The sequence below is a fragment of the Protopterus annectens genome, chromosome 2.part0 (genome assembly GCF_019279795.1).
Source record: "Protopterus annectens isolate FY-2018-M chromosome 2.part0, PAN1.0, whole genome shotgun sequence".
Taxonomy (NCBI): Eukaryota; Metazoa; Chordata; order Ceratodontiformes; family Protopteridae; genus Protopterus; species Protopterus annectens.
In genome coordinates this window covers 1,312,000,644-1,312,024,141 of record NC_056728.1, presented here as the reverse complement: position 1 = coordinate 1,312,024,141, position 23,498 = coordinate 1,312,000,644, and the positions used below count along the sequence as shown (strand labels likewise).

Sequence of the window (23,498 nt, the reverse complement as noted above, 5' to 3'; positions counted from 1 at the left end):
ACTGGAAGCAAATAATATATCAGTGGATAAAAGAACTGGTATCATGGGGGGACACTGTGGACTTTGTAGTTGTTTAATCTCAGGCATCATCTCTCTTTACACCAAAATAGCCAAAATACGCTGAAAAGTACATTTTATGCAAAAAGTGTACATTTTCAGGCACGGTTAACAGTTCTGGGAGAAGAAAACTGAAAAGATTTGGACGAGATTTTTCTTGGTTCGTAACAAATATGTTAGAGACCCAACCGGGACTTCTCAAATCTAAATAAGCTTATAAAAACAGAAACCTCTAGGATGTTAGTTTTATCTGTAGAAAGATGCCTTTCAGTTGTATGGACATTAAGGATGCCTACCTGTTAATTTCCTTGCTGTTTGTCGTTTGAGAAAACTCTGTGTATAGCAAAGTACCTAGTCTTGCTGTTGCTACACCTGCATTTGAAGGGGATGATTTTGAATTACAGTTAAATCATTAAGTAGTTTTAATATCTTTTTAACAGAGCTGCTACTTTGATGGTATGCAGATTGGTTTCTGCTTTGGATGTTTGTGATGCTGTAAGTCTGTTCACAGTTTATTGCTGTCTCTCCATTGGAAGCACATTGTGTACTATATTCAAGCTGCCTAATCATACCACGAAAAAGGTTTTAACTCAACTTTTAATCTGATGTTATCTAGTCACCATTCCTCATGTTAGGGTCTTGGATCTGATATTGGATCTGAGCCGGCATACTCGGAACACAGCTTAGCTCAAGCTCCTCCCCTCCAGCTTAGCTCTAGCTCCTCCCCTTCCATAATGCTCAGCTGCCCTACACTCTCAGATCTCGTTTGCCGCTCAGTCAGACGCAGATTGCTCAGCTTCTCTTCGTGTAAGTGTTTATTTTGTAAGGTTTCTTAAATTTCCTGTTTTTTTTTTTTTTTTTTTTTTGAGTTGTAGAGTTAGTAGATCTCTTCTTAAATATCCCCTCCCGGTCGATTCTTACCCTTTTTTTCCTGTCCCTTTCTCGGAGTTTTGTGTCTCGGGCTAGTTTCTGTGGTGTGTATGTAGTGGTTAGATTTAAGTTGTTCTTTTTGCTTGAGTGTTTTGGATGGTCTTATCGGTTTTTGGAACTTTGGCTTGTTTTTTAACTTCGGTTCAATTATGTCAGATAAACCTTTAGGCTTTAAAAGGTGCTCCTCTTGTGAGCAGAAAATGCCTATTTCCGACTCGCACGAGGAGTGCCTCTACTGTCTCGGTGGCGACCGAGATGATGCCTCGAGGTGGAATGCAGTATTTGTGCCACTTTCAACCCGAGGACTTTGGTCGACCATTGCAACAAGCTCCTTATTAAAGGCTTGGTCAAAGGGAGTCCCCTTGGTCACTAGTTCCCCGGCCAAGGCGTGCTCTTCTGGGGCTAGAAATAAGCTTTCCTTGGAGGAAGCCCTGACCAAGCGTCCCAGGCTGTTGGATCCTAGGTCTTCGGATCCGGCTCCAGCCAGGGCAGTTTTGGATCCAAGATCTTCGGGTCCCAGATCGTCCAGGGAGTCCACTCCTGGATCCAAGGGTTTGGGCCCAAAGCCCTCGGATTCGGTACCTTTGGTTTCCTGTCACGGATCCAAGAATTTTGTCTCCAGACCTTTGGATCCGAGGGTGGGCACTGTACCGAAGGATCTGACCCTTTTAGATATGAGAGATTCGAGCAGTGTTATTTCGGATCCTTTGCTGAATTCTGTTCCAATTCGGTCGGATTTGAGAGTCGTGCCGGAGCCAAAGATAACCACAAGGCATTCTTTAGCTATGTCAAGAATCTAAGTGGCAATTCTCAGATCTGCTCTGAGTTGGTGCAGAATGGTACAAAATACACTGAACCGACCGATGTAGCAAACATCCTGGCAGACAGGTTCAGTGCAAACTTCACCCCCAAAAGGGCCCATAACTATATCAGAAGAATGTAGTGGCCCTGAAATCACAGACACTCTGGTTAAAACAGCCCTCTTCAAAGCCAAAAACACAGCATCAATGGGACTGGATGGTGTCCCAGGCTGCATCCTACACAAGCTCAAAGATGAACTAACCCCTCACCTAAGCACGCTGTTTAAACTCGGCCTCTCCACAAGCTATGGGCCCACAGAGTGGCACACAGCAACAGTTGTTCCTTACCACAAAGGTGGAGCCACAACGGACCCCGGGAACTATCGCCCTTTAAGCCTGACTAGCTTGGTCTGCAAAGCTATAGAGCGCATCATTGTGTATTTCATTAACAGTGACATTGGGAACCTCCAAACACTAGACCCTACCTAGTTCGGCTTTAAGGGCAGATCATGTCTCCTAAACCTGGTAGACTTCTTTGAGACTGTTACCAAGGCTATAGACGAGGGAAAGGTGGTCCACACAGCCTACCTAGACCTCGCAAAGGCCTTCGATACCATTCCCCACTCAGGTATTATAGACAAGCTCACCAGCCTGAACATAAACCCCTACATCATGAGATGGGTTGCCAACTGGCTCATGGACAGAACCCACATGGTAAGAGTTGCGGGAGCTAGGTCTGACTCTAAACGGGTTACAAGTGGCATTCCCCAGGGCTCAGTCCTAGGACCCCTCCTGTTCAGCATATACTTCTCAGAGGAACAGGCAAGTACAGGAGGACTATGGCTGACGAAGTTCGCAGACGACTGCAAACTAGGGGCTATAATTGACTCTCTGGCTGACAGACATCCTCCAAAAGGGTCTCACTGAGATTGATACCTGGTGTCAAAACCATGGCCTCAAGTTAAATCCCAAAAAGTGCATAGTCATCCCCTTTGGAAAAAACGAAGTACCCACAAACTATCACATAGGTGGTAGCCCCCTAAATACAGAAGACGTAATAAGGGATCTGGGGACCCAAGTAGATAGTAACCTCTCCTTTGATAATCACATTGCCAAAGTGGTTAGAAAATCCTTCTATATGGACCACCTAATCAGAAAAGATCACTGGCCTCAAGCAGATGCCCTATGCTGCTCGACTGAAGAAACTCCAGCTGTACTCAGTTGCATACCACCTACTCAGAGGTGATCTCTCCCTGACATACAAGGCCATGTCCAACCCAGAATTGATGGATTTGCTTCACCTAAAAAAAAAACATTTCCCCTCGAGCCACACGCTCCAGGGATCAAAACCTCACCACAACAATAGATAGGACGTGCTGGAGGGATAGATTCCTGTCCCAGAGACTTCCCATGCTCTGGAACAATATTTCATTCTACATTAGGCAGAGCTCCTCGCCAACGCGCTTCAGGAGGAACCTTGACGTGTGGATGGGAAATGAAAAGTTTACCCCAGGGATCACTTCATTGGCTCTGCTGGACAGAGTTGCAGGGAACTAATCTAAGGGGGCGGCGAACGCCGACGCATTCCGGCTAGGCTTATAAATGCCTTTGGGCAGATAGCCTAGTACCTACCTATGAACCTAAATGTAGTGGAGGATCTCCCTTTGGATTCATTGTCTTCAAAGCAGGTTCTGTCCTCTCTGGGTAGATCTCATTCTAGAGAATGCAAGAGATGACATTCTGACTCCAGGCGCGACTCTCCCAGCAGGTCCTCCATATCTTCCCGATCTTCCAGGAGTGCCCTCCCTTTGGAAATGGACAGGATGATGCAGGCCTTTCTGAAAGCTCAGGTGAAGTTGGGGCTTCTGGCTTCCCCGGCCCACAGATCTGGGAATCCAATCTCCCTCTCCCCCCTTTGATCGCTCCTCATCTGATCAGTGGCTTGGATTCTCAGTGACTGTTTGAGCGGAGGCTAGGGGAGCTCTGGGGCCCAATTTGGGTCCTTCCCTGACGGGATTGGTGGTTGGTACTGTTTCTGTTTCCTGAAACAGACCATCAGGCCGGTCGGGCCTGTTGAGCTGGGGTCGATGGGGTTGGATTTGGGCCTGGTCTTTTAAGACTGGTCTCTTCCTCTGGGCGCCGCGGCCTTCGACAGCTCTGGTCCGGTGCTGTCCGGTGGAATGGCGGGCCTGGTGGGGTCCACCTTCTCTTCTGCTAGGGTTGTATTGGTGGGAGAGGGGGATGGGACCTCTTCTAGTCCTTCCGCTTTCCGGGCTGCCAAAAGATCTTTCTCTGCTATTAGAGCTGCCTCTCCCGCACACAGTCATCCTACCCAGCCCCAGTATCTGAGTGGCTTGTGTCATCCTGCTTCCGGTCAGCCCATCCGACTTCGCCTCCAGGGGCCCCTCCTCTTCTGAGTCTTCCCCGCCACCCCCCGCCAGAGGAAGTTCCTAAGAAGAGGATTTGTAAGAGGAGACATCTTGACTCCCCTGTGGAGTTCTTTACCGAGGATATGGATGCTGATGAGGGGGAGGCGGGTCCCTGAGATCACCGCCGGAGGATGCCTCCTTTGAAGACATACTTGAGATCCTCAAAGCCAGGGGTGGTTGGTCTACCCAACCCCCGTCCTTGGAGGAAGCGGTATTTCTGGAGGCTTTCAGTACAGGCCCATCTACCTCCTGGATGTCCCCCCCTGCTAATCCTCAAATTGATCTTGTGGCCAGCAGGGCTTGGAAGGAGCCAGATACCTTGGAGCCAGTGTCTAAGAAAGCGGACAAGTTTCCGAGGCCTCCATCAGCTTGAACCTTTTAGTCCAAAGCGGTCCCAGTTGATGCTATTGTGGTGGCCACTGCTGCCAAAAAGGAATTTTCAGAGCAGAGTTCTTCTGTCCATCTGCCCAATTGTGAATCAAGGTCTAGGGACAGATTTGGAAAGTGGGTGTTCACCTCGGCTGCTTTTAGCCTGCGAGCATTAAGTTAACTTGCACATTTCACCCGTCTCCAGAAGGATTTGATAAAGGAACTATCTGCTTTCTTCTCTGGGTGGGAGGAATTCAGGGTAGTTTCTCCAAAGCTGACAATCCTTCATTCAGTTGCGAAATTGTCCATGAGGCTAATTTCCAATGCTGCAGAAGGGTCCTCATGGGTGGCGGGCTAAGATATAGCAATTAGGCATTGTGCCTGGCTCAGTTTGACCGGGTTTCCAGGGGCAATCAAGATGTCTTTTGTTAATGCCCCCTTTGATGGTTCCACACACTTTGGTCCCACTGTGATACAGAATTTGACCCACAGTGAACAGGAGGGGAAGACCTTGTCGGCCGTTAGGATCAGGTTTTCTGCCCCTCAGAGGTCCTTTTCCAAGACCCAGAAGGGGAGTAAGAAAATGTGGTTCAGGAAGGCACAGTCTCCCATTCAAGATGTTCAGGAGGATTCCTCTTCCAGGGGACGGGGAAAATATTTCAATGGTAGACATCGCCCCAGGGGCAGAGGAGGCCCGCAGAACCAAGGTTCCAGGGAATCCTTCTCTGAGAAACGTTTGCATCGTCCCAGAGGCGTTGCCCGACTGTCCGTCCCTGGAAGCAGTCTGTCGGTTATCGTTGCACCCACTAGCCTGGCAAGTGTTACAAACGATCGGTGGGTGCTAGCAATTATATCCAGGGGTTATTGCATTCCCTTTTCCGAAATTCTCCCAAAGTTCAGTCCTCTTCTGGACATGCCACCCAATCAGGAAGAGGCAGCCAGACAGGAGATTGTAAACCTTCTTCAGAAAAGAGCCATTCAACAGGTCCCTGCAGGACAGTGAGGATCCGGAACTTACTCCCACTTCTTTTTAGTTCCAAAGAAAACGAGAGGCCTATGTCCTGTCTTGGATCTCAGTCGCATGAACCAGTTTGTGCAGAAGTTGAGGTTTTGGATAGTCACTGTGCAGTCGATTGTGCCTCTCTTGCACAGCAACAACTGGATATGCTCAGTGGACCTCTAGGACGCATACTACCATATAAAAATGGATAGACTGTTCAAGAGGTTTCTCCGCTTTTGCTTGGGAGTTGATGATTTTCAGTTCCGGGCCCTGCCCTTTTGTCTCACCTCAGTCCCCCAGGTGTTCGCCAAATGCATGGTGGTGGTAGCAGCATCTTCGGCTGCAAGGAATCCAAGTTTTTCCCTGTTTGGACGATTGGCTCCTGATGGCCCCTACAAGGCATCACCTACTGGACAATATTCACACCATACTTTCCCTGTTCCTTCTGCTGGGCATTACAGTGAACATGGCGAATTCCACTTTGATTCCAACCCAAAAGCTGGAGTTCATATGCACTCTGGATACCACCTCTCAGGTCGCAGCCTTACTTCGAGTGTCGCTTATTAGTGACCAAGTTCGGGTCTTGCTGGAGCTAACCTGTCCTCTGGCCTTACTCATTCTCAGGGTTCTAGGATTGATGGCGGCTGCCATTTATTTGGTACCGATGGCTCGGTACCATATGAGGGTCCTTCAGTGGACCCCTGCAGTTCAGATGTCAGCGTTGCTGCATCCGCTATCCTTTCCCATTCGGCTCACCTTGGTGTGTTGCAAGCATCTTTCATGGTGGATTTGTTCATCAGATCTTCAGGCGGGCAGGCCTTTCGTTCCTCCGACTTCTGTGGCATCAGTCACCTCGGACACTACCTTCCTGGGGTGGGGGCATTTCCAGGGACAGACTATGCAAGGGACATGGTAGCCATCAGAGACCAAACTGCACATCAGCGTTCTGGAGATGAGGGCAGTCATTTTGTCGTTACAAGCGTTTAAAGACTGGTTCCCTCAGGGAACGATTGCGGTTATATCAGACAAACATGGCTGTTGTGTGGTGTATAAACAAGCATGGAGGCACATGTTTTATATGCTGTGTCGTGAGGCCATGATGGTCTGGGATTGCCATGGGGTGCTTTCTCATTGCAATGCACATTCCCGGAGCATCCAATGTGTTGGCGGACAAATTGAGCAGGGCTATATTGACTCCTCATGAGTGGTCCTTGAACCCAGTGATGGCTCAACAGATCTTCTGTCGGTGGGGTTATCCAAGCTGCAATCTGTTTGCATTTCCTCTCCACCACAAATGCAGCAATTTCTTTGCATTGATCCGCCCAGAGGTGGAATGCCCCAGAGATGCGCTCACCCATGATTGGCCTCCGGGTCTCCTGTATGCCTTTCCTCCATTACCTCTTAATTCCCAGAGTACTTAAGAAAGCCAGATGCCTCAAGAGTCAACTGATCCTCATTGCCCCCTTTTGGCCTCGGCAGGTGTGGTTTCCCCCTCCTATGGTCTCATTTGAGGCATCCATCCTCTTCCAGTAAATGGAAGAGGTTTTCAGTTTGGGCAAAGAATAGGAATTTAGACCCCTTCTCTGCCCCTATTCCTGAAATACTTCTCTTTTTGACTTCTCTCTTTAAGGAAGGGGCTAGTTTTTCCACTGTCAAGGTACAGTTGGCAGCGATTTCGAATTTTCACCTTTGTGGTAATTCTGCCTTTTCTGTGCACCTCTGCAAGGCCTTTTTAAAAGAGGTTTTTCTATTACGGCCTCCTGTAAAAACCCCTTCTCCCCATGGGATCTGACTTTGGTCCTGCAGGTTTTGACAAAACCACCCTTTGAGCCAGCGGCTTCATGTGATATTATATTTCTTTCCTGGAAGACTGCCTTTTTAGTGGCAATAACTTAGGCAGAGAGAGTTTCGGTGTTGCAAGCTCTTAATGTCAAGCCGCCTTACTTGGTTTTCCACAAGGATGGGGTGTCTTTTGAAACCGGATCCATTTTTCATGCCTAAAGTTGCCTTACCAGCGAACCTCAATCAAAGTATTCATCTCCCAGTATTTTTTCCTAACTATTCCAATAAAGGGAAATATATTCTGCACACATTGAACGTTCATTGTCAACTTCGATTCTATTTACATAGAACGCGAGAATTTAGGCATTCAGACCAACTATTTGTCGCCTTCTGTTTGAATAGAAAAGGCAGAGGTATTTCGAAAGTCACGGTTTCCAATTTCGCAGTGCATTTCCTTTATTTATTCTTCAGAAGGTATTTCCTTGGCTACACCAGTGGAGGCTCATTCTACCAGGGCAGTTTTTACTTCCACTGCCTTTGCAGATAGTCAATCTTTAGATGACGTTTGTGCAGCAGCAATGTGGTCTTCTCCCCACACTTTCATTTCCCACTATAAGTTGGATTTGGTTTCCAGAGGAAGGGCTTCATTTGGCTCCATGGTTCTTCGGCATGTCCTTTCTTGAGACCTCCCAGGATTTAGGTAGCTGGATTCTGACTTTAATGTGAGGAATGGTGACTAGATGATATCAGATTTATAGTCATGTACTTAACATAACTTGGCATCTGTGTTATCTGTAGTCACTATTCATGATGATCCCACCCTCCAGCCCCCTTCCTGGAAGATTGGTTGGATTTGGGGGTTCTGTTTTATTTAAATACTTTTGTCTGTCTTCCTTCCTTATGCAAATCAGATCTGAGGGAGTGTAGGGCAGCAGAGCATTATGGGAGGGGAGGAGCTTCAGCTAAGCTGTGTTTTGAGTATGCCAGTTTGGATCCTATATTGGATCCAAGACCCTAACGTGATGAAGGATGACTACAGGTAACAGAGATGCCAAGTTTATGGTAAGTACATAACTATAATTTTAGTGCTTAGTGTCAAAGTACTTTTCAAAATGGGTAAAATTCAAGCAAGCATTTAACAGAAGTTGAAATGCCCTAATTATACAATAATGCAGTGTTTCACCAAGCTTGTTATGGATTAATAAACAGTTGCTAAATTCACTACCCTTATTAGGTGCCATTTTCTGAGTTTTGTGTATTTGTACTGAAAATGAGTAGGCAGTAAAAGTCACTGGCTTTTTACTTGGTCTGTTTCCTGCCGTTACCTTTATACTTGCGTCTGTTGCCATGTTACGGCTGCGTACTCTAAAAACATGGCATAGCATACAAGTCAGTACTCTATGAAGTTTGTGTCAAATGCAGAGACTCTGGTCCACGTGTACTATAGCAAAAAAGGGCAGGAAATCAAGCATCTGCTGATGTTCATAGTGTTTCACTGTTGCAGTCATTACACTAGGGGTTATCCTGCTGGCAGGCTACCCGCAGTCGGCCTGAATTCCAAAGTCCTGGTCCGGCGTCTGTTGCCGTCGCCTCTTCCCTGACGTCAGTCCACCAGGGGTATAAAATATGTAGCCAACGTCATTTTCTTAAGTATTTCTTGCCACACGGTGCCCGAAGCAAAAGCAGTTCGCAAGTGCCGGTCGGCCGACTCCCGAGATTTTCAAATTTGAATTTCAGATCCGAAGTCTTCATTAAAGCTAAGTACCCCGTTGGGGAAACTTTTGTCTTGCTCCAGTCCGATGTCAGAAAAAGTTAACAATTATATTTCTTCTGGGAAGCAAATACCTCATAAGGATTTTCATTCTTACTGTATTCCTTGCCTAGGCCATGACCACTACGTTGCTAGCTGTCGGTTTTGTGCTAGATTTAACCAACGCACTATTAAGCATCTGTTCGATTTTGCCTTTCATTACTTTGGCCGAAGATTTAATTATATAATGCCGTCAGAACAGCTGACAACCAGAGTTTATAAAAATCGCAAGGAAAAGGACAGGCATCCGAGGTCCAAAACCGACGACGAGGCCTCCGCTAGGCCAGTCGCCGGTTCTCAGTGAGGTGCTTTTGCAGCCCCTGACGCCCACTACCTCAGAGCCACAGGCCACTTCAGACTTCCACGTGGAGCCAACTAGGTCTCTGGATACTCAAGGTATTGGACATTTGGAAACTATTCCCTCAGATGGGTCCGGAGCCGCTGAGCAGGCATGGGCTTCTGAGGGTGTTTTCAGACCTACACAGTTATACGTTAAGCCAACCTCAGCTTCAAAGGCAAAGACTAAAGCAGCTCTAAAGACAAAGAAACAAGTGCAGCATTCTCCTGCACAGACTTCCATGCCTAAAAAACAGATGCTTAAAATGGCCGAAGACCTAATTACTTTGATCAGGGGTTCCCATCCCTCTCCAGATAAGAGGCCTAGGCAAGAGAAAGAATATGAATCTTCAGATCAGGTTTCCATTTCCTCTGATTCTTCTTCTAAACAGGGATACTCCCTTCCTCTCTATGAGGATTCTGATGCTGAAGAGTCTATTCCTTCAGCCTCTCCCCCTGAGGATTATTCTTTTGGGGAAACCCTTCACACCATGAGGGAGCACTTTCACTGGGAGAGCCAAGATTACTCAGAATCCAAGAAAAGTCTCAGAGACTTTCTTTTACTACCTCAGCACAGACCTCTTGTTATTCCACCTGTTCTACACATAGTAGATGATGTATTTTCAGAGTCCAGCCTGTCTCTTGATTCTTTACCCCCTGCACCGGTTAAGCCAGACAGATACTACAGGGTTCCAGATTCCCACAAATTTCTATATAAAAACCCTGCTGCTGACCCAGAAACTATATCTCAGGGTCCCACAGGGGTCAAGGCTTCCACTGCGAAAAACCCTGTCCCCTCTGATAGGGATTCTAGGGCTCTGGACAGATGGGGGAAAAAAGTTTCCTTGGCTGTAAGGGCTTTAAATTGTCAGTTTCATATGCTTAAATATCAGCAATATTTACTGTCACTGCTAAAACAGAAAATGTTGACAAATTCTGAATGTGCAGATAACAAGGAAATGCAGGATTTATTGCATGCAGCTGAACAAGTGGGAAAACATGCTTTGCAATGTGGTTTTGATTCACTGGAGGCCTCATGCAGGGCCGCTGTTACGGGTACTGTCGTTAGAAGGCATGCTTGGTTAAAGGAGCAAAAACTGCTTGATCATGTTAAAGCATAATTATTGGATGCTCCTTTACAGCATGATACTTCGGTGTTAAGGCAGAAGAGATGTTGAAGAAAATGGAGGATAAAGCGAAATCTATGCAGACAGTTAAGGATTTCTTACAGGTACAACCACCCAGATTTAGCAGGAACTGGCCTTCAAAGAATTGGTCCTTTCCAGTGTCAGACAGGCCACAAAGATGCAGATACAGACGCCCTAGAGGCAGATCCCAGCCCCAAGGCTCATAGAGACCTAAACAATGGGGTGCTTCTACCTCCAAAAGCAGAGAAGACCAATCACAGCCATATAGAACAGTCCCAATGACTTTCCTCTGCCAATGCCAAGCACTTATTTTTTGGCAGCTTCCTTAGGGGGAAAACTAGCACTTTTTTTCACAAAATTGCCATATAATCACCCAAGACAAATGGGTCTTGAATATAGTGTCCCAGGGCTACAGGTTCCACTTTCACACGCTGCCAAAAGGTTACATCCCTCATGGACATGAGTACCACAGCAAGAGCAGGGACAAGGATTTTACTCAAGACTTTTCCTAGTACCCAGAAAGGACAAAGCCTGGAGACCAATACTGGACCTGTCTATTCTAAACACTTTTCTGGACGTTCCAAAATTCAAAATGTTGACTCTGCAGCAGCTTCTGCCCATGCTGGGCAAGAAGGCTTGGTTTGTAACTTTGGACCTAAAAGAGGCATACCTGCATGTCCCAGTCAGACAAAATTGCATACGATACCTCAGATTCACAGCTGGATCAATGCACTACCAATTCTCTGCACTGCCCTTTGGCTTATCTACTGCGCCCAGGGTCTTCACAAAATGCCTGGCACCAGTAATTGCTTTCTGCAGACAGAGGAATTCAATTATACCCTTACTTGGATGACTGCCTTATTCAAGCAGAGAACAGACATTCTGCTGAAGCATCTGGCATTTGTAAAAAGATTACTAATTTGCCTAGGGTACAGGGTAAATGAAAATAAATCAAAACTAGTACCCTCTCAAGAGATAATATTCCTGGGTGCAAGCTTAAATACAACTGCCCAGATGGCTTATCTCATGCCAGACAAACAAAGGCAACTGACTTCTTACTTCGAAATGTTGGCAACAAAGACCCAGTTATCTGCAAGTAAAATTCTGCAGGCTTTGGGCTTCATGGCTTCCTGCATTCTACTAATTCCATATGCAAGACTGCATATGAGGAAACTACAATGGTATCTAACAAGTGTTTGGACTCAACATTGCCAGAGCTTGGAAACATTAATTACCCTCATTCCCTGCCTGCAACAGGAGTTTCGATGGTGGGCACAGGCCTGTCACCACAACAAGGGACAGCCATTCACTCTACCCACGGCCAGGCAAACACTAACAACAGATGCATCAGATTATGCCTGGGGGGGGGGGGCACATGGCAGGAAAATGTATTCAGGGAGCATGGCCAGCAAGCCAAATGCATCTTTATATCAATCAAAAAGAGATGCTAGCTGTTCAGACTGCCCTGACAGCCTTCAAGGATCTACTTCATCCAGGACAACTGCTGGTAAAGACTGACAATACTACAGTCATGTGGTACATAAACAAGCAGAGAGGCACACATTCCTACCCCCTCTGCAGACAAGCCATGACTTTGTGGAACACAGCATTGACTTATCAAGTACACCTGCAAGCACAATTCCTGCCAGGAAAGACAAATACTCTGGCAGACGAACGTAAGCAGAAATCTCAAGGATCCTCACGAGTGGAAACTAGATCCACAAATCTTCAGCATGATAACAAGGAAATGGGGATGCCCAGACATAGATCTATTTGCCTCCCCACACAACTGCCAACTACAGAGATTCTGCACAAGGACTTATAACAAACAAGCATGGAAAGTGGATGCCCTATCATTCAGCTGAAAAACCCTTACAGTATATGCCTTTCCTCCACTGCCACTCCTCCCCAAGGTACTCCTAAAGGTCAGACGAGAAGCCAAAAATTATATTGATTGCCCCAGACTGGCCACGCCAGCACTGGTACCCAGTCCTAAGGAGCTTGTCTCAAGGCCCAGCCTGGACATCACCCCAAATTCCTCATTTGCTGACCCAACAAAACAATCAGATCCTGCACAGCCTACTCAGAATCCTAAATCTGGCTGCATGGCTGATAATTTAACCATTCAGAACACACCTCTCTAAAGCAGTTATGGATGTTATTTTGGAGGCCAGGAGGCCCAGCACCAGAAAATCTTATACAGAAAAATGGAAGAAATTCTGCGCTTGGAACCAGGCACAAGGAATGGACACGCTTGTACCAAATATTCCTCAGATTTTACAGTACCTAAATGAGATGCTGGACAAAGGCCTATCCTTCTTCATCAATTAAGATCCATGCCTCTGCCATTTCAGCTCATTACAATATGGATCTACCTATTTTTTCACATCTGCTGCTAAGGCAGTACCTCAGAGGGGCCAAAAACATAAGACCTCCAAGGAGAGCTCCAGCACCTGCATGGGACCTCAATTTTGTCTTGGAAAAACTCACACTGCCGAGCCAGCCAATACAGCTGAGTTAAAATACTTATCATGGAAAACAGCTGTGCTCCTAGCAATAACCTCAGCAAGAAGTGTCTGAGTTACAGGCACTAATGGCTGTGGAACCTTTTATTATTTTCCATCCGGACAGGGTTTCTCTAAGGACAAACCCAACATTTATGCCTAAGGTAGTGTCCAGTGTGGCTCTTAACCAAACCATTCATTTACCTACCTTTTTTCCAAACCCACAGAATAAGGGGGAGAGACTTCTGCATTCTTTGGACATACGCAGACAGCTACGCTTCAACTTGGACAAAACTAAAGCCTTCAGAAAGACTGAGCAACTCTTAGTGGCATATGCTGCAGAATCACAAGGAAAAGCTATTTCAAAGCAGAATATTTCAAAATGGATAGGCCACTGCATTCGTTTCTGCTATTGACAACATGGCAAATCAGTGCCTAAGGGCATTAGGCCACATTCAACCAGAGCAGCAGCCACTTCAGCAGCCTTCCTCAGAGGAGTACCAACCAAGGATATTTTGGAGGTTGCAACTTGGACTTCAGTGCACACTTTTACAAAGCACTACCACTTACCTCTTTACTCTAAATCCAGAGCAGGCTTCGCCACTGCAGTTCTGCAGGGCCTCATAGCCACTCCTAATTCTATCTGGGCCCAGCCACCCAACCTCAGCTTTGGGATTCAACCCAAGTGTAATGACTGCAACAGTGAAACACGATGAACATAGTACAGTTGTGTACCTACCATAAATGTAAATGTTCGAGTGTATTCACTGTTGCAGTCCAGGTTACCCTCCCTCCATCCCCCTTTCATTGCTGGGACTTATCTGTACTTCTCTATTCTACACAACCTATGTGATGTATTTGCTTGTAGATGAAGGTAATGTTTATGTTAGTGCATGCTTTTTTATGAGCAGAATTTTTAGCCTACTCTTTTGGGGGCACCTGACATCTGGGGCAAGAAAAACTGAAGAAAATGGCGTCTGCTGCATCTTTTATACCCCTGGCGCACTGACGTCGGGGAAGAGGCGACAGCAACTGATGCCGGACCAGGACTTTGGAATTCAGGTCGACTGCGGGTAGCCTGCCAGCAGGACAACCCCAAGTGTAATGACTGCAACAGTGAATACACTCGTAACATTTACATTAATGGTAGGTACACAACTGTACTTTTTGAGTACTTCACACAATTTTGTCTGTGGTGGGCATTTGATAATATATGTTTAAACCTGGCATTTAAGGCCTCCTGTTTGCCTGCATTTATCCCTTGCCATTGCAGATGCCTGCATTAGAGATGGCCATTCTGGGACAGAATGCATAACACAGGAGAATTGGGAATAAAACATGCTGTTCATTTTGCTTCTTTGTTTGCCTAGTTTATTCTTGATGTTCTGTCACTGAATACTAATAGCACTAGGTTAGTGGGAAGAGCAAGCAGTCATTGCATTATTGTCAATTGTCGTAAATGTCTAATCTTGTAGTAGTACTTCTGCTTCATAACCTTTAACTCGCTCTACGCAGAACAGGAGATGTTCTTCGTGTTTCACTGTTGCAGTCATCACACTTGGGTTGTCTGCCTGCAGGTAGCTGTCAGTCAGCCCGAATACCAGAGTCTTGGGATTTCTGCGTCTGATGCTGTCACCTCTTCCATGATGTCAGGTTGTCAGGGGTATAAAACATGCAGCCGACAACATTACATCAGCCTTTCTTGCTGAGAAGGAGCCCGAAGCAGAAACAGTTCGCAAGTGCCGGTCGGCCGCTACCAGAAATTTTTTGTTTTTCACGTTTCAAACTTTAAGTCTTCTAAAGCTAAGTACCCCGTTGGGGATTCTTTTTTCTTGCTCTAACCGATGTCAGAAAAAGTTAACAATTGTCTTGACTGTGGAAAGCAAATACCTCTTAGAGATTTTCATTCTTACTGCGTCACCTGCTTAGGCCCAGACCTCAACATCCCTCGCTGTCGATTTTGTGCCTTTTTTAACTCGTCGTCGGGCTATTTTTGTAGCTAAATTCTTTCGCTCTTGTTCTCCGTATTCCGAAATGGCTTCGGTAAGCAATCCAACTACTGATCTTCTGAAAAAGCACAAAGACAGAGACAGTCCGCATAGATCAACAACTGCCGACGCTTCCGTTAAGCTAGTCGCCAGTCTGCCTTTACTCAGTGAGGCGCCTTTGCAGCCTTGATGCCCACTTCTACAGATTCATAGGCCTTGAGTCCAGTATGCCATGAAATGCATCTTTTACTATGGAACCTGCGGATGTTTCTACCTTGGATGGGTCCGGAGCTGCTGTGCATGCACCAGCTTCTGAGGGTGTATTCCGACCTACCGATATTCGTGTTAAACAGACAACTTCTTTTTTAACTAAAACTGCAGAGTTTCTCAGGCCCAGAGTTCGCACTATGCCTAGAAAACTGACGTCCAAAGCGCGTGCTCAAGCCCCCATGCCACAAAAACAAATGCTTAAAATGGCTGAAGACCTTATTACTCTAATTTAGGGGAAACCAGCCTTCCCCTGCTAAAAGACAAAGAACTGAATTTCCTTCTGATTCTACAGACCAGAAGTTCGATGACTCTGACCCTTCTGATTACCAGGACATACCCTTATCTACCTATGAGGATTTAGACGCAGAGGAATCCATTCTCTCTGCCTCCCTTCCAGGGGATTTTTCTTTTGGTGAAACCTTGCATACCTTGAGAGAGCATTTCCGCTGGGAATACCAGGACTGTCCTCAGTCCAAAAAGAGACTCGGGGGGTGGGGGTGGGGATTTTTAGATTTGCCTCAGCACAGGCCTCTAGCTATACCCTCTGTCCTGGATATTGTAGATGATGTCTTCATGGAATCCAGTCTTACTTCTGACACTTTACCACCAACTCCTAGAAAACTTGACAGGTACTACAGAGTACCTGACTCTCTCAAATTTCTCTTTAAGAATCCTACTGCGGATCCAGAGACCATTTCCTAGGGACCTAAAGGCATTAAGGCTACTCTAGCCAAAAACCCTACCCTTCAGACAGGGAGTCTAGAGGTCTAGACTAATGGGGTAAGAAGGTATATACATCTGCAATTCTTTGCCATCAGGGCTTTGAAATGCCAGTTTCACATGTTGAAGTACCAGCAGCATATTATGGAACTAATTACAAAACATGGTGTTACTACCAGATTGTACAGAAAAATAAATATTTACAAGAGTTAATACATTCTGCAAACCAAGTTAGGAAACGTACTCTGCAGTGTGGGTTTGATGCCCTAGAAGCATCTTGCAGGGCTGCTGTCACTGGGTCTGTACTGAGAAGGCATGCTTGGCTGAAGGAACAAGTCTTGCCAGACCATGTCAAAGCAAAATTACTAGATGCTCCATTAAATCAGGATCGTTTGGCACAAAAGCAGAAGTTCTTAAAAAGATGGAAGATAAAGCTAAATCTATGCAAACTGTCAAATATTTCTTACAGGTGCAGCCACTAGATTCAATAGGCATTGTCCCTCCCAGGCCTTCTTAGTCCAAACCCAGGGGAAACAGACCCCCAAGACTACAGTCTCAGGTTATGCAGAGATGTAAACAATGGAGTGTTCCCACCTCAAAAACAGAGTGGTAAGCCACCCCCTTATGGAAAAAGTTCACAATGGCTTTCCAGTTATCCTTCCCAGCCATGCCCAAGTACTTGCACCCCTAGGAGGAAAACTCACCCTTCATGCAAAAAAACTGGATGTCCATTACTCAGGACTGATGGATTCTAAACATTGTATCCCAGGGATACAGATTCTACTTCCACTCGGTGCCAACCCCAAGCGGGTTGCCAGACCTTCCTCCAAAGTAGTGGGCAGAGGCTCAAAAGCAAGTACTTTCCCTTCTCCATATCAGGGCTATTCAGCCTGTTCCAGTGGAACAAAGGGGACAGGGTTTATACTCCAGACTGTTCCTGGTGCCCAGAAAAGACAGCTCTTGGCGACCTATCCTGGATCTATCATTTCTTGACTCCTTTCTGGTGGTCCCAAAATTCAAAATGCTTACACTGCAACAGCTTCTTGCTAGCCAAGGATGCCTGGTTAGTCACCATAGACTTAAAAGAAGCTTATCTGCACATCCCCATAAGGGAGTCTTGCAGGAAATGTCTACGTTTCAGGGCAGGCTCTATGAACTGTCAGTTCTCTGCACTGCCCTTTGGCTTATCTACTGTGCCCAGAGTATTCACAAAGTGCCAGGCTCCAGCCATTGCATACTACAGGCAGAGAAATATTTAAATTTACCCATACTTGGACGATTGCCTGATTCAGGCGGACAGTCAGGAATTGCTACTTCAGCACCTGTCATTTGTAGAAAGACTTCTAACTTCGCTGGGATATACCATCGACATAAAGAAATCACAACTGGTGCCCAGCCAACAAATTGTATTCCTTGGGAGCAAGCTTGAACACCGCCTCCCAGATGGCATTCCTCACTCCAGAAAAGCAGGTCCATTTGACAAACTATTTCAAACTAATGGCTACCAAAACCCAACTATCTGCAAGGAAAATACTGCAAGCCCTAGGGTTCATGGCCTCATGCATTCTGCTAATTCCATATGCAAGACTTCATATGAGGAAACTTCAGTGGTACTTTAAATGAGGAAACTTCAGTGGCACTTTAGAAAGTCTCTGGTGTCAACATTCTCAGGACCTGGAAACAGTGAATTCCTATCATACCTTGTCTAAGGGCAGAGTTCCTTTGGTGGGCAGAGGCATACAACCACAACAAGGGGCTTCCTTTCACTCAACCCCTCGCTGCCCAAACCCTGACAACAGATGCATCAGACTATGCATGGGGGGCTCACATGGCAGGCAAATGAAGCTCCAAATTCCCTTATATCAATCAAAAAGAGCTGCTAGCTGTACAGAATGCTCTGACAGCCTGCAAGTACTTTATTCTTCCAGGACAGTGCCTGATAAAGGCAGACAACACCACAGTTATATGGTACATAAACAAGCAGGGGGGTGCACATTCTTACACACTCTGCAGGTCAGCGATGGCCCTGTGGAACACAGCCGTGAGCAACCAAGTGCACCTACAAGCTCAATTCCTGTCAGGCAAGCAAAATTCACTGGCAGACGACTTAAGCAGAAATCTACTGGACCCTCATGAGTGGAAACTGGAACCCAACTCATTCAAACTTGTAACTCAGAGGTGGGGAACACCAGAGGTGGACCTTTTTGCGTCCCCCCAAAACCACCAATTGAGCAAATATTGCACCAGGAACCCTCACAGCAGAGCCTGGAAAAGTGGATGCCCTATCCTTTACATGGGAAAACCTCTCAGTTTATGCCTTTCCTCCTCTGCCCCTCCTCTCAAAAGTACTAAAGATCAAACAGGACAGGCCAAGGGCAATCCTTATTGCACCAGACTGTCCATGCCAGCACTGGTACCCACTCCTACACAATTTGACAGCAGTGCCACCCTGGCATCTACATCAGACACCTTCCCTGCTGTCTCAGCAGGAGGGACAGATTTTGCATTCACAGCTGCAAACTCTAAACCTTGCAGCCTGGCTTATTCCCTGAATACACCACCAGCATCCCTCAGCAAGCAGGTGCTAGATGTCATCCTTGAGGCCAGAAGCCCTAGTACTAAGAAATCCTATGCTGAAAAGTGGAAAAGATATTGTTCTTGGAGTCTGTCTCAAGGAAAGGACACAGCTGTGCCCACCTTACCTCAAATCCGTGGTTACCTAGCAGAGCTGCTCCGCAGAGGCCTATCCTTCTCATCCATTAAGATTCATGCCTCTGCCATCTCAGCTCATTATAATACTGAGCCACCTGTCTTTTCTCACCCTGTCATCATCCAGTTCCTGAGAGGAGCTAACAATTTAAGGCCCCTAGGAGAGCTCCCACCCCGGCCTGGGACCATAACTTTGTACTTGAGAAGCTCCCAATTCCCCCTTTTAAACCTGCTGCTTCAGCAAAGTTAAAATTCCTCTCTTGGAAAACGGCCTTACTTCTAGCTATTACTTCAGCAAGAAGAGTGTCTGTTCTACAGACACTAATTGTGGTGAAGCCCTTCATTATTTTCCATGGTGACAGGGTTTCCCTCAGGACTAACCCATCCTTTATGCCGAAGGTGGTATCCAGTGTGGCTTTAAACCAATACATCCATTTGCCAACCTTTTTCCCTAATTCTCAGAATAAAGGATCCTGCACTCCTTGGACGTGCACAGACAGCTCAGGTTCTACCTTGACAGGACTAAGCCTTTCAGAAAATCTGACCAGCTGCTAGTCAGCTTTGCTACAGGGGCAGAGGGCAAAGTCATTTTGAAGCAAACTATTTCCAAATGGATAGCACACTGCATCCATTTCTGCTACAAGCACCATGGAAAATCTATCCCTCGGAATCAGAACTCATTCCACTAGAGCTTCTTCAACTTCTACAGCATTTCTTAGGGTAGTCCCTACCAGGGACATCCTGGAAGCTGCAACCTGGAGTTCTGTACACACCTTCACCAAACATTACCAATTACCTATGTTTTCTAAATCCAGAGCTGGATTTGCCACAACAGTCTTACGAGGCCTGCCTCCACCCTTCCTCACCTTTGGGAATCAACCCAAGTGTGATGACTGCAACAGTGAATCACAAAGAACATAGTACAGTTGTGTACACTTATCATAAATGTAGATGTTCGTGTATTCGCTGTTGCAGTCCTGGTTTTCCTGCCTTTCCTTTCCTGCTGGCTTTCTCTATCCTTTCTACCTATCGTCTTTATGGCCATTGTTTTATGGCAGGGGTATTTACTTTTTACTGGAGGTGTTCCACACCATGTAATAGCTTCCAATTTTGGGGATCCTGACATCTGGGGCAAGAAAAATTGATGTAATGGCATCTGCTGCATGTTTCATACCCCCGACGACCTGACATCATAGAAGAGGCGACGGCATCCGTCGCAGAAATCCCAAGACTCTGGTATTTGGGCCGACTGAGGGCTATCTGCAGGCAGATAACCTAAGTGTGATGACTGCAACAGTGAATACACTCCAACATCTACATTTATGGTAAGTGTACACAACTGTACTTTTGGAAAGCACTGAAGACATTACATACTGATGGTAGGCTTTGTGGCATGAATGATTAACTGTTAATGTTTCAGTTCTTTTTTTTTTTTTTTTTGTAATTAATAAACTCAATTAAGCTTTTCTTTTCTCTTTAGGAAAAAGTTAAAGCTGTTTTTGACAATCTTATCCAGCTTGAACATCTGAACATTGTGAAATTCCACAAGTACTGGGCTGATGTTAAAGAAAATAAAGCTAGGGTAAGTGGAATAGTTGGCCGCCTGTGATTTTGGAAAATGCTAAATAATTTTACTTTGTTTATTATTATAAGTAGTGTTCATTCACAGGGTTTTTTTGACATCATAAAAATGCATTATAAGGAAAATGTGAACACTTTTATCAGCTATAACACAAGACCTAGATTGTAGTTTGAAATGCATTAATACATATTTGAAGCCTTTTTGAGCTATGGAATGGTGATTGAAGAGGAAGTGAAGTCCGGTTTCATTTTTACCATGACTGATTTTATTTCTGTTAAAAGCGTTGCAAAAAATAATGTGATTAATTTCAATTTGGAAGAATCAACTGACCAGGATGTTTTGTACTTGCAGAATATTGTGGATTTTTCTTTTGTATTCCATCTTGCAGTGTTTTTTGGTTTACTTGGTGCTAAACTCTAAAAGTAAGATTATGTTGCCTTGCTGACATATTTTCTGAGGGTGCTAATATCCAGTTCTGCACAAGTCAGGGGGGCTGAGAGAGATTCTCTTCAAGGTTATGGAAGTTTATTCTTCCTAGCCATGATGATGAACTGCATTTAGTTTTCCTAAAGGTTCCTTAATTTTTCTGGAGGTGTGGAGGAAGTGTTTTGCATCCATGGTTTTCAGGAGAGTTAATGACCAGTCTTTGGAGCCAATTGCATTCATATGGAATTCTCTCTCATATTCATTTTATTTATGAGTGACTGTTAGTGTGCTTTACATCAGTGCCTGCTGACCTTTAAGCCACAACCCAGTTAGGCGTGACCCGTTCTCTTCTGAGGGAATTGCCAGCTGTTTAACTCCTGCTTACCTTGTCACCTTCTTGAATATGGGGTCTGTAGGTGAGATATCCTCATAGAGGTGTAGCTGGCTTTTACAGCACTGAGGGCTGCCTTCCAAAGTGACACCCTGACTCTCCAGCATTTCATTTTAAATGCAATAACAACAAAATAAAAAAGTCAACCCTGAAATTCATGCAAATGCCTCCTCCCTGCCACAGCTCTTCATGAGGGGCAGTTTATTTCCCCGAGGCACATGCCCCCTCTCTGCTGCTGCAAAAAATATGCCTTCCCTGTTTACTGGCTAGCCATATACTTACCCCTCTCTGCACAGAGTACCAGCTCTTCAGTGAAGGAAAAAAAATTAAAACATTTGTTACATTTTAAACCTTAACAAGCCAGTTGCTACAGCTTACCCTACACAAAGAGCTAATGCTTTGAAGTTTTTTTCTGTGCTGGCATTCAGAAATGCCAGTACAGAAGGAAGAATTCAGGAACTGCACTTTAGGACTGCACCCTCTTAACACCTTGTTCCCTGGGAAGATTCCCCCTTCATACCACCTTTTCAGTTTTGCTGGTTTTAATTCTGACTTGCAACTAGGACACCAGTTCCATCAGATAGATGACTGTGGCTTGTTTTCTAAGCTGGGAATCCAAAAGCGACTGGTCTCTGTAACTGTAGTTAACAGGCTGTCCCTCCAGTCAGCTGCTTGCTTCATTCTTGGGCAGAGGCAGTGGAAGCACTTTTCCTATGCCTCTAACACCACCTTCTGGTGGTGGACATGCAGTCAGGCACTGTAGGGCTTCTAGTGCTCTCCTATGGCACATGTGTGTTCCCGCACCCTTGCCTTCAGCTTGGGAAGCCAAGCCATCTTCCTTTAGTCAGCAGTCTCTGTTGAAGCCCTCTTTTGCAGTGTAACATATGGATGACCAGGAATTACTGCACCTTCCCCCTTGAATGGGTGAGATGACATGTTGTTCACTCTACCCACCCCAGCTTTTCTGTGAAGTGCTTGGGCCACTAATCAAGTTTTAGTCATCCTTGTTGTAGTTAGCGGCCTTAACCTTGTATGCCACAGAACCAGTCAAAGTAGTACGGCAAACTGCATAGTGACTTATGTTATCGCACTTCATTTGGCATGGTCACTACTAGTTGTAGCCTTTTGCTTTTTTATAGGACACTAATATTGATCAGGTTACTGGAGCATTTTTTGCTGATGTGATCAAAAAGTTAAAATGCATGCAACAGTTTTCTTATGGATGTTCTTTATTGTCTGGTATAAAGTAAATGTTCTAATGGTTCAAAAATGTGAAGCGTGAGCTTCCATTTTCTGCCAGTATCTTCACCTCTGCTGGACTCTTGTCAACAATTCAGACTAGGATGGGCTAATTTTAATACCTTATGTTGTCACTGTTGTTGTTTGCAATGCTATGCAGCAGGAGTAACAGCTGTGTTAAACTATTTTTTCAGTGGCTTTTTGTCCCATGACAGTGACAATGCAGCTGCTGTGTATAACTTGTATTATTTTGCATTTACACAAAGCTAATTACTTGTGTGATGTCAACTGCTTTATTAAGTGAACCTTCAATGATCTCAATTTTACCTCGTGTAATGCCTCATCAGTAGCATAGATAAAGAAATGGACCATATAAATTCATCCTCTGGGTGGAAGGAATGAGACAATTGGCTGGGTTTTGATAGCAAATTGGGGGTGTTTTTCTTAAGTAATAAGGTTGTGACTATAACCGGATGCTTGTAATGTAATGGTAAACTTAGTCTTTTGGGATCTCACAGGAAACTCTTTTGTACATTGCTTGATTGACTTCTCTGTCTGTAAGTTTGGAAGGAGATGATGTGAACCTGAAATTTCCTGTTATGAATTTCATATACATGATCTCTCCACTTCTAGGCAGAAATGCCTCACTGCAATACTGCATGTATTGCATAGTCTTTCGATTGCCCTGTTTTCTCCCTTTTATTTTGACATGGTTTGTAACTAAATGTACACTCATTTCTTTTTTGCTGCAAGGCACATTTTCCAGCCATTTAGGTCTTGCAGATTGGGAGGCATTCTTGATGAGCCCTTGCTTGGGTTTCTGCTTCTGCTGCATAAATTAAAATTCTTCTATTTTTTTTTTCTTTTCTTTAAAATCCTGCATTTAGGAAGTCCAACTTTTATTTCCACCCCTGCAACTTAGATCTGTATATTTACTGTTGTCAGAAAAGCTTTTCTTTTTGTGTCGGTGAACAGTCATGGTGAGTTTCCATGTGATGGTCAAATGAC

The 23,498-nt window shown here is 45.3% G+C and overlaps 1 protein-coding gene across 4 annotated transcripts in view; it reads left to right on the top strand.

Moving 5' to 3' along the window:
• The window catches only part of NRBP1 (nuclear receptor binding protein 1), a 1,787,342-nt gene that overhangs the window by 281,034 nt on the left and 1,482,810 nt on the right, over positions 1 to 23,498 (top strand). For all 4 annotated transcript variants that reach the window (XM_044061499.1, XM_044061500.1, XM_044061497.1 and 1 more), the window contains exon 4: positions 20,333 to 20,434. In XM_044061499.1, the coding sequence (XP_043917434.1) occupies positions 20,333 to 20,434 (102 nt within the window). The remainder of the gene's footprint in view (positions 1 to 20,332; positions 20,435 to 23,498) is intronic.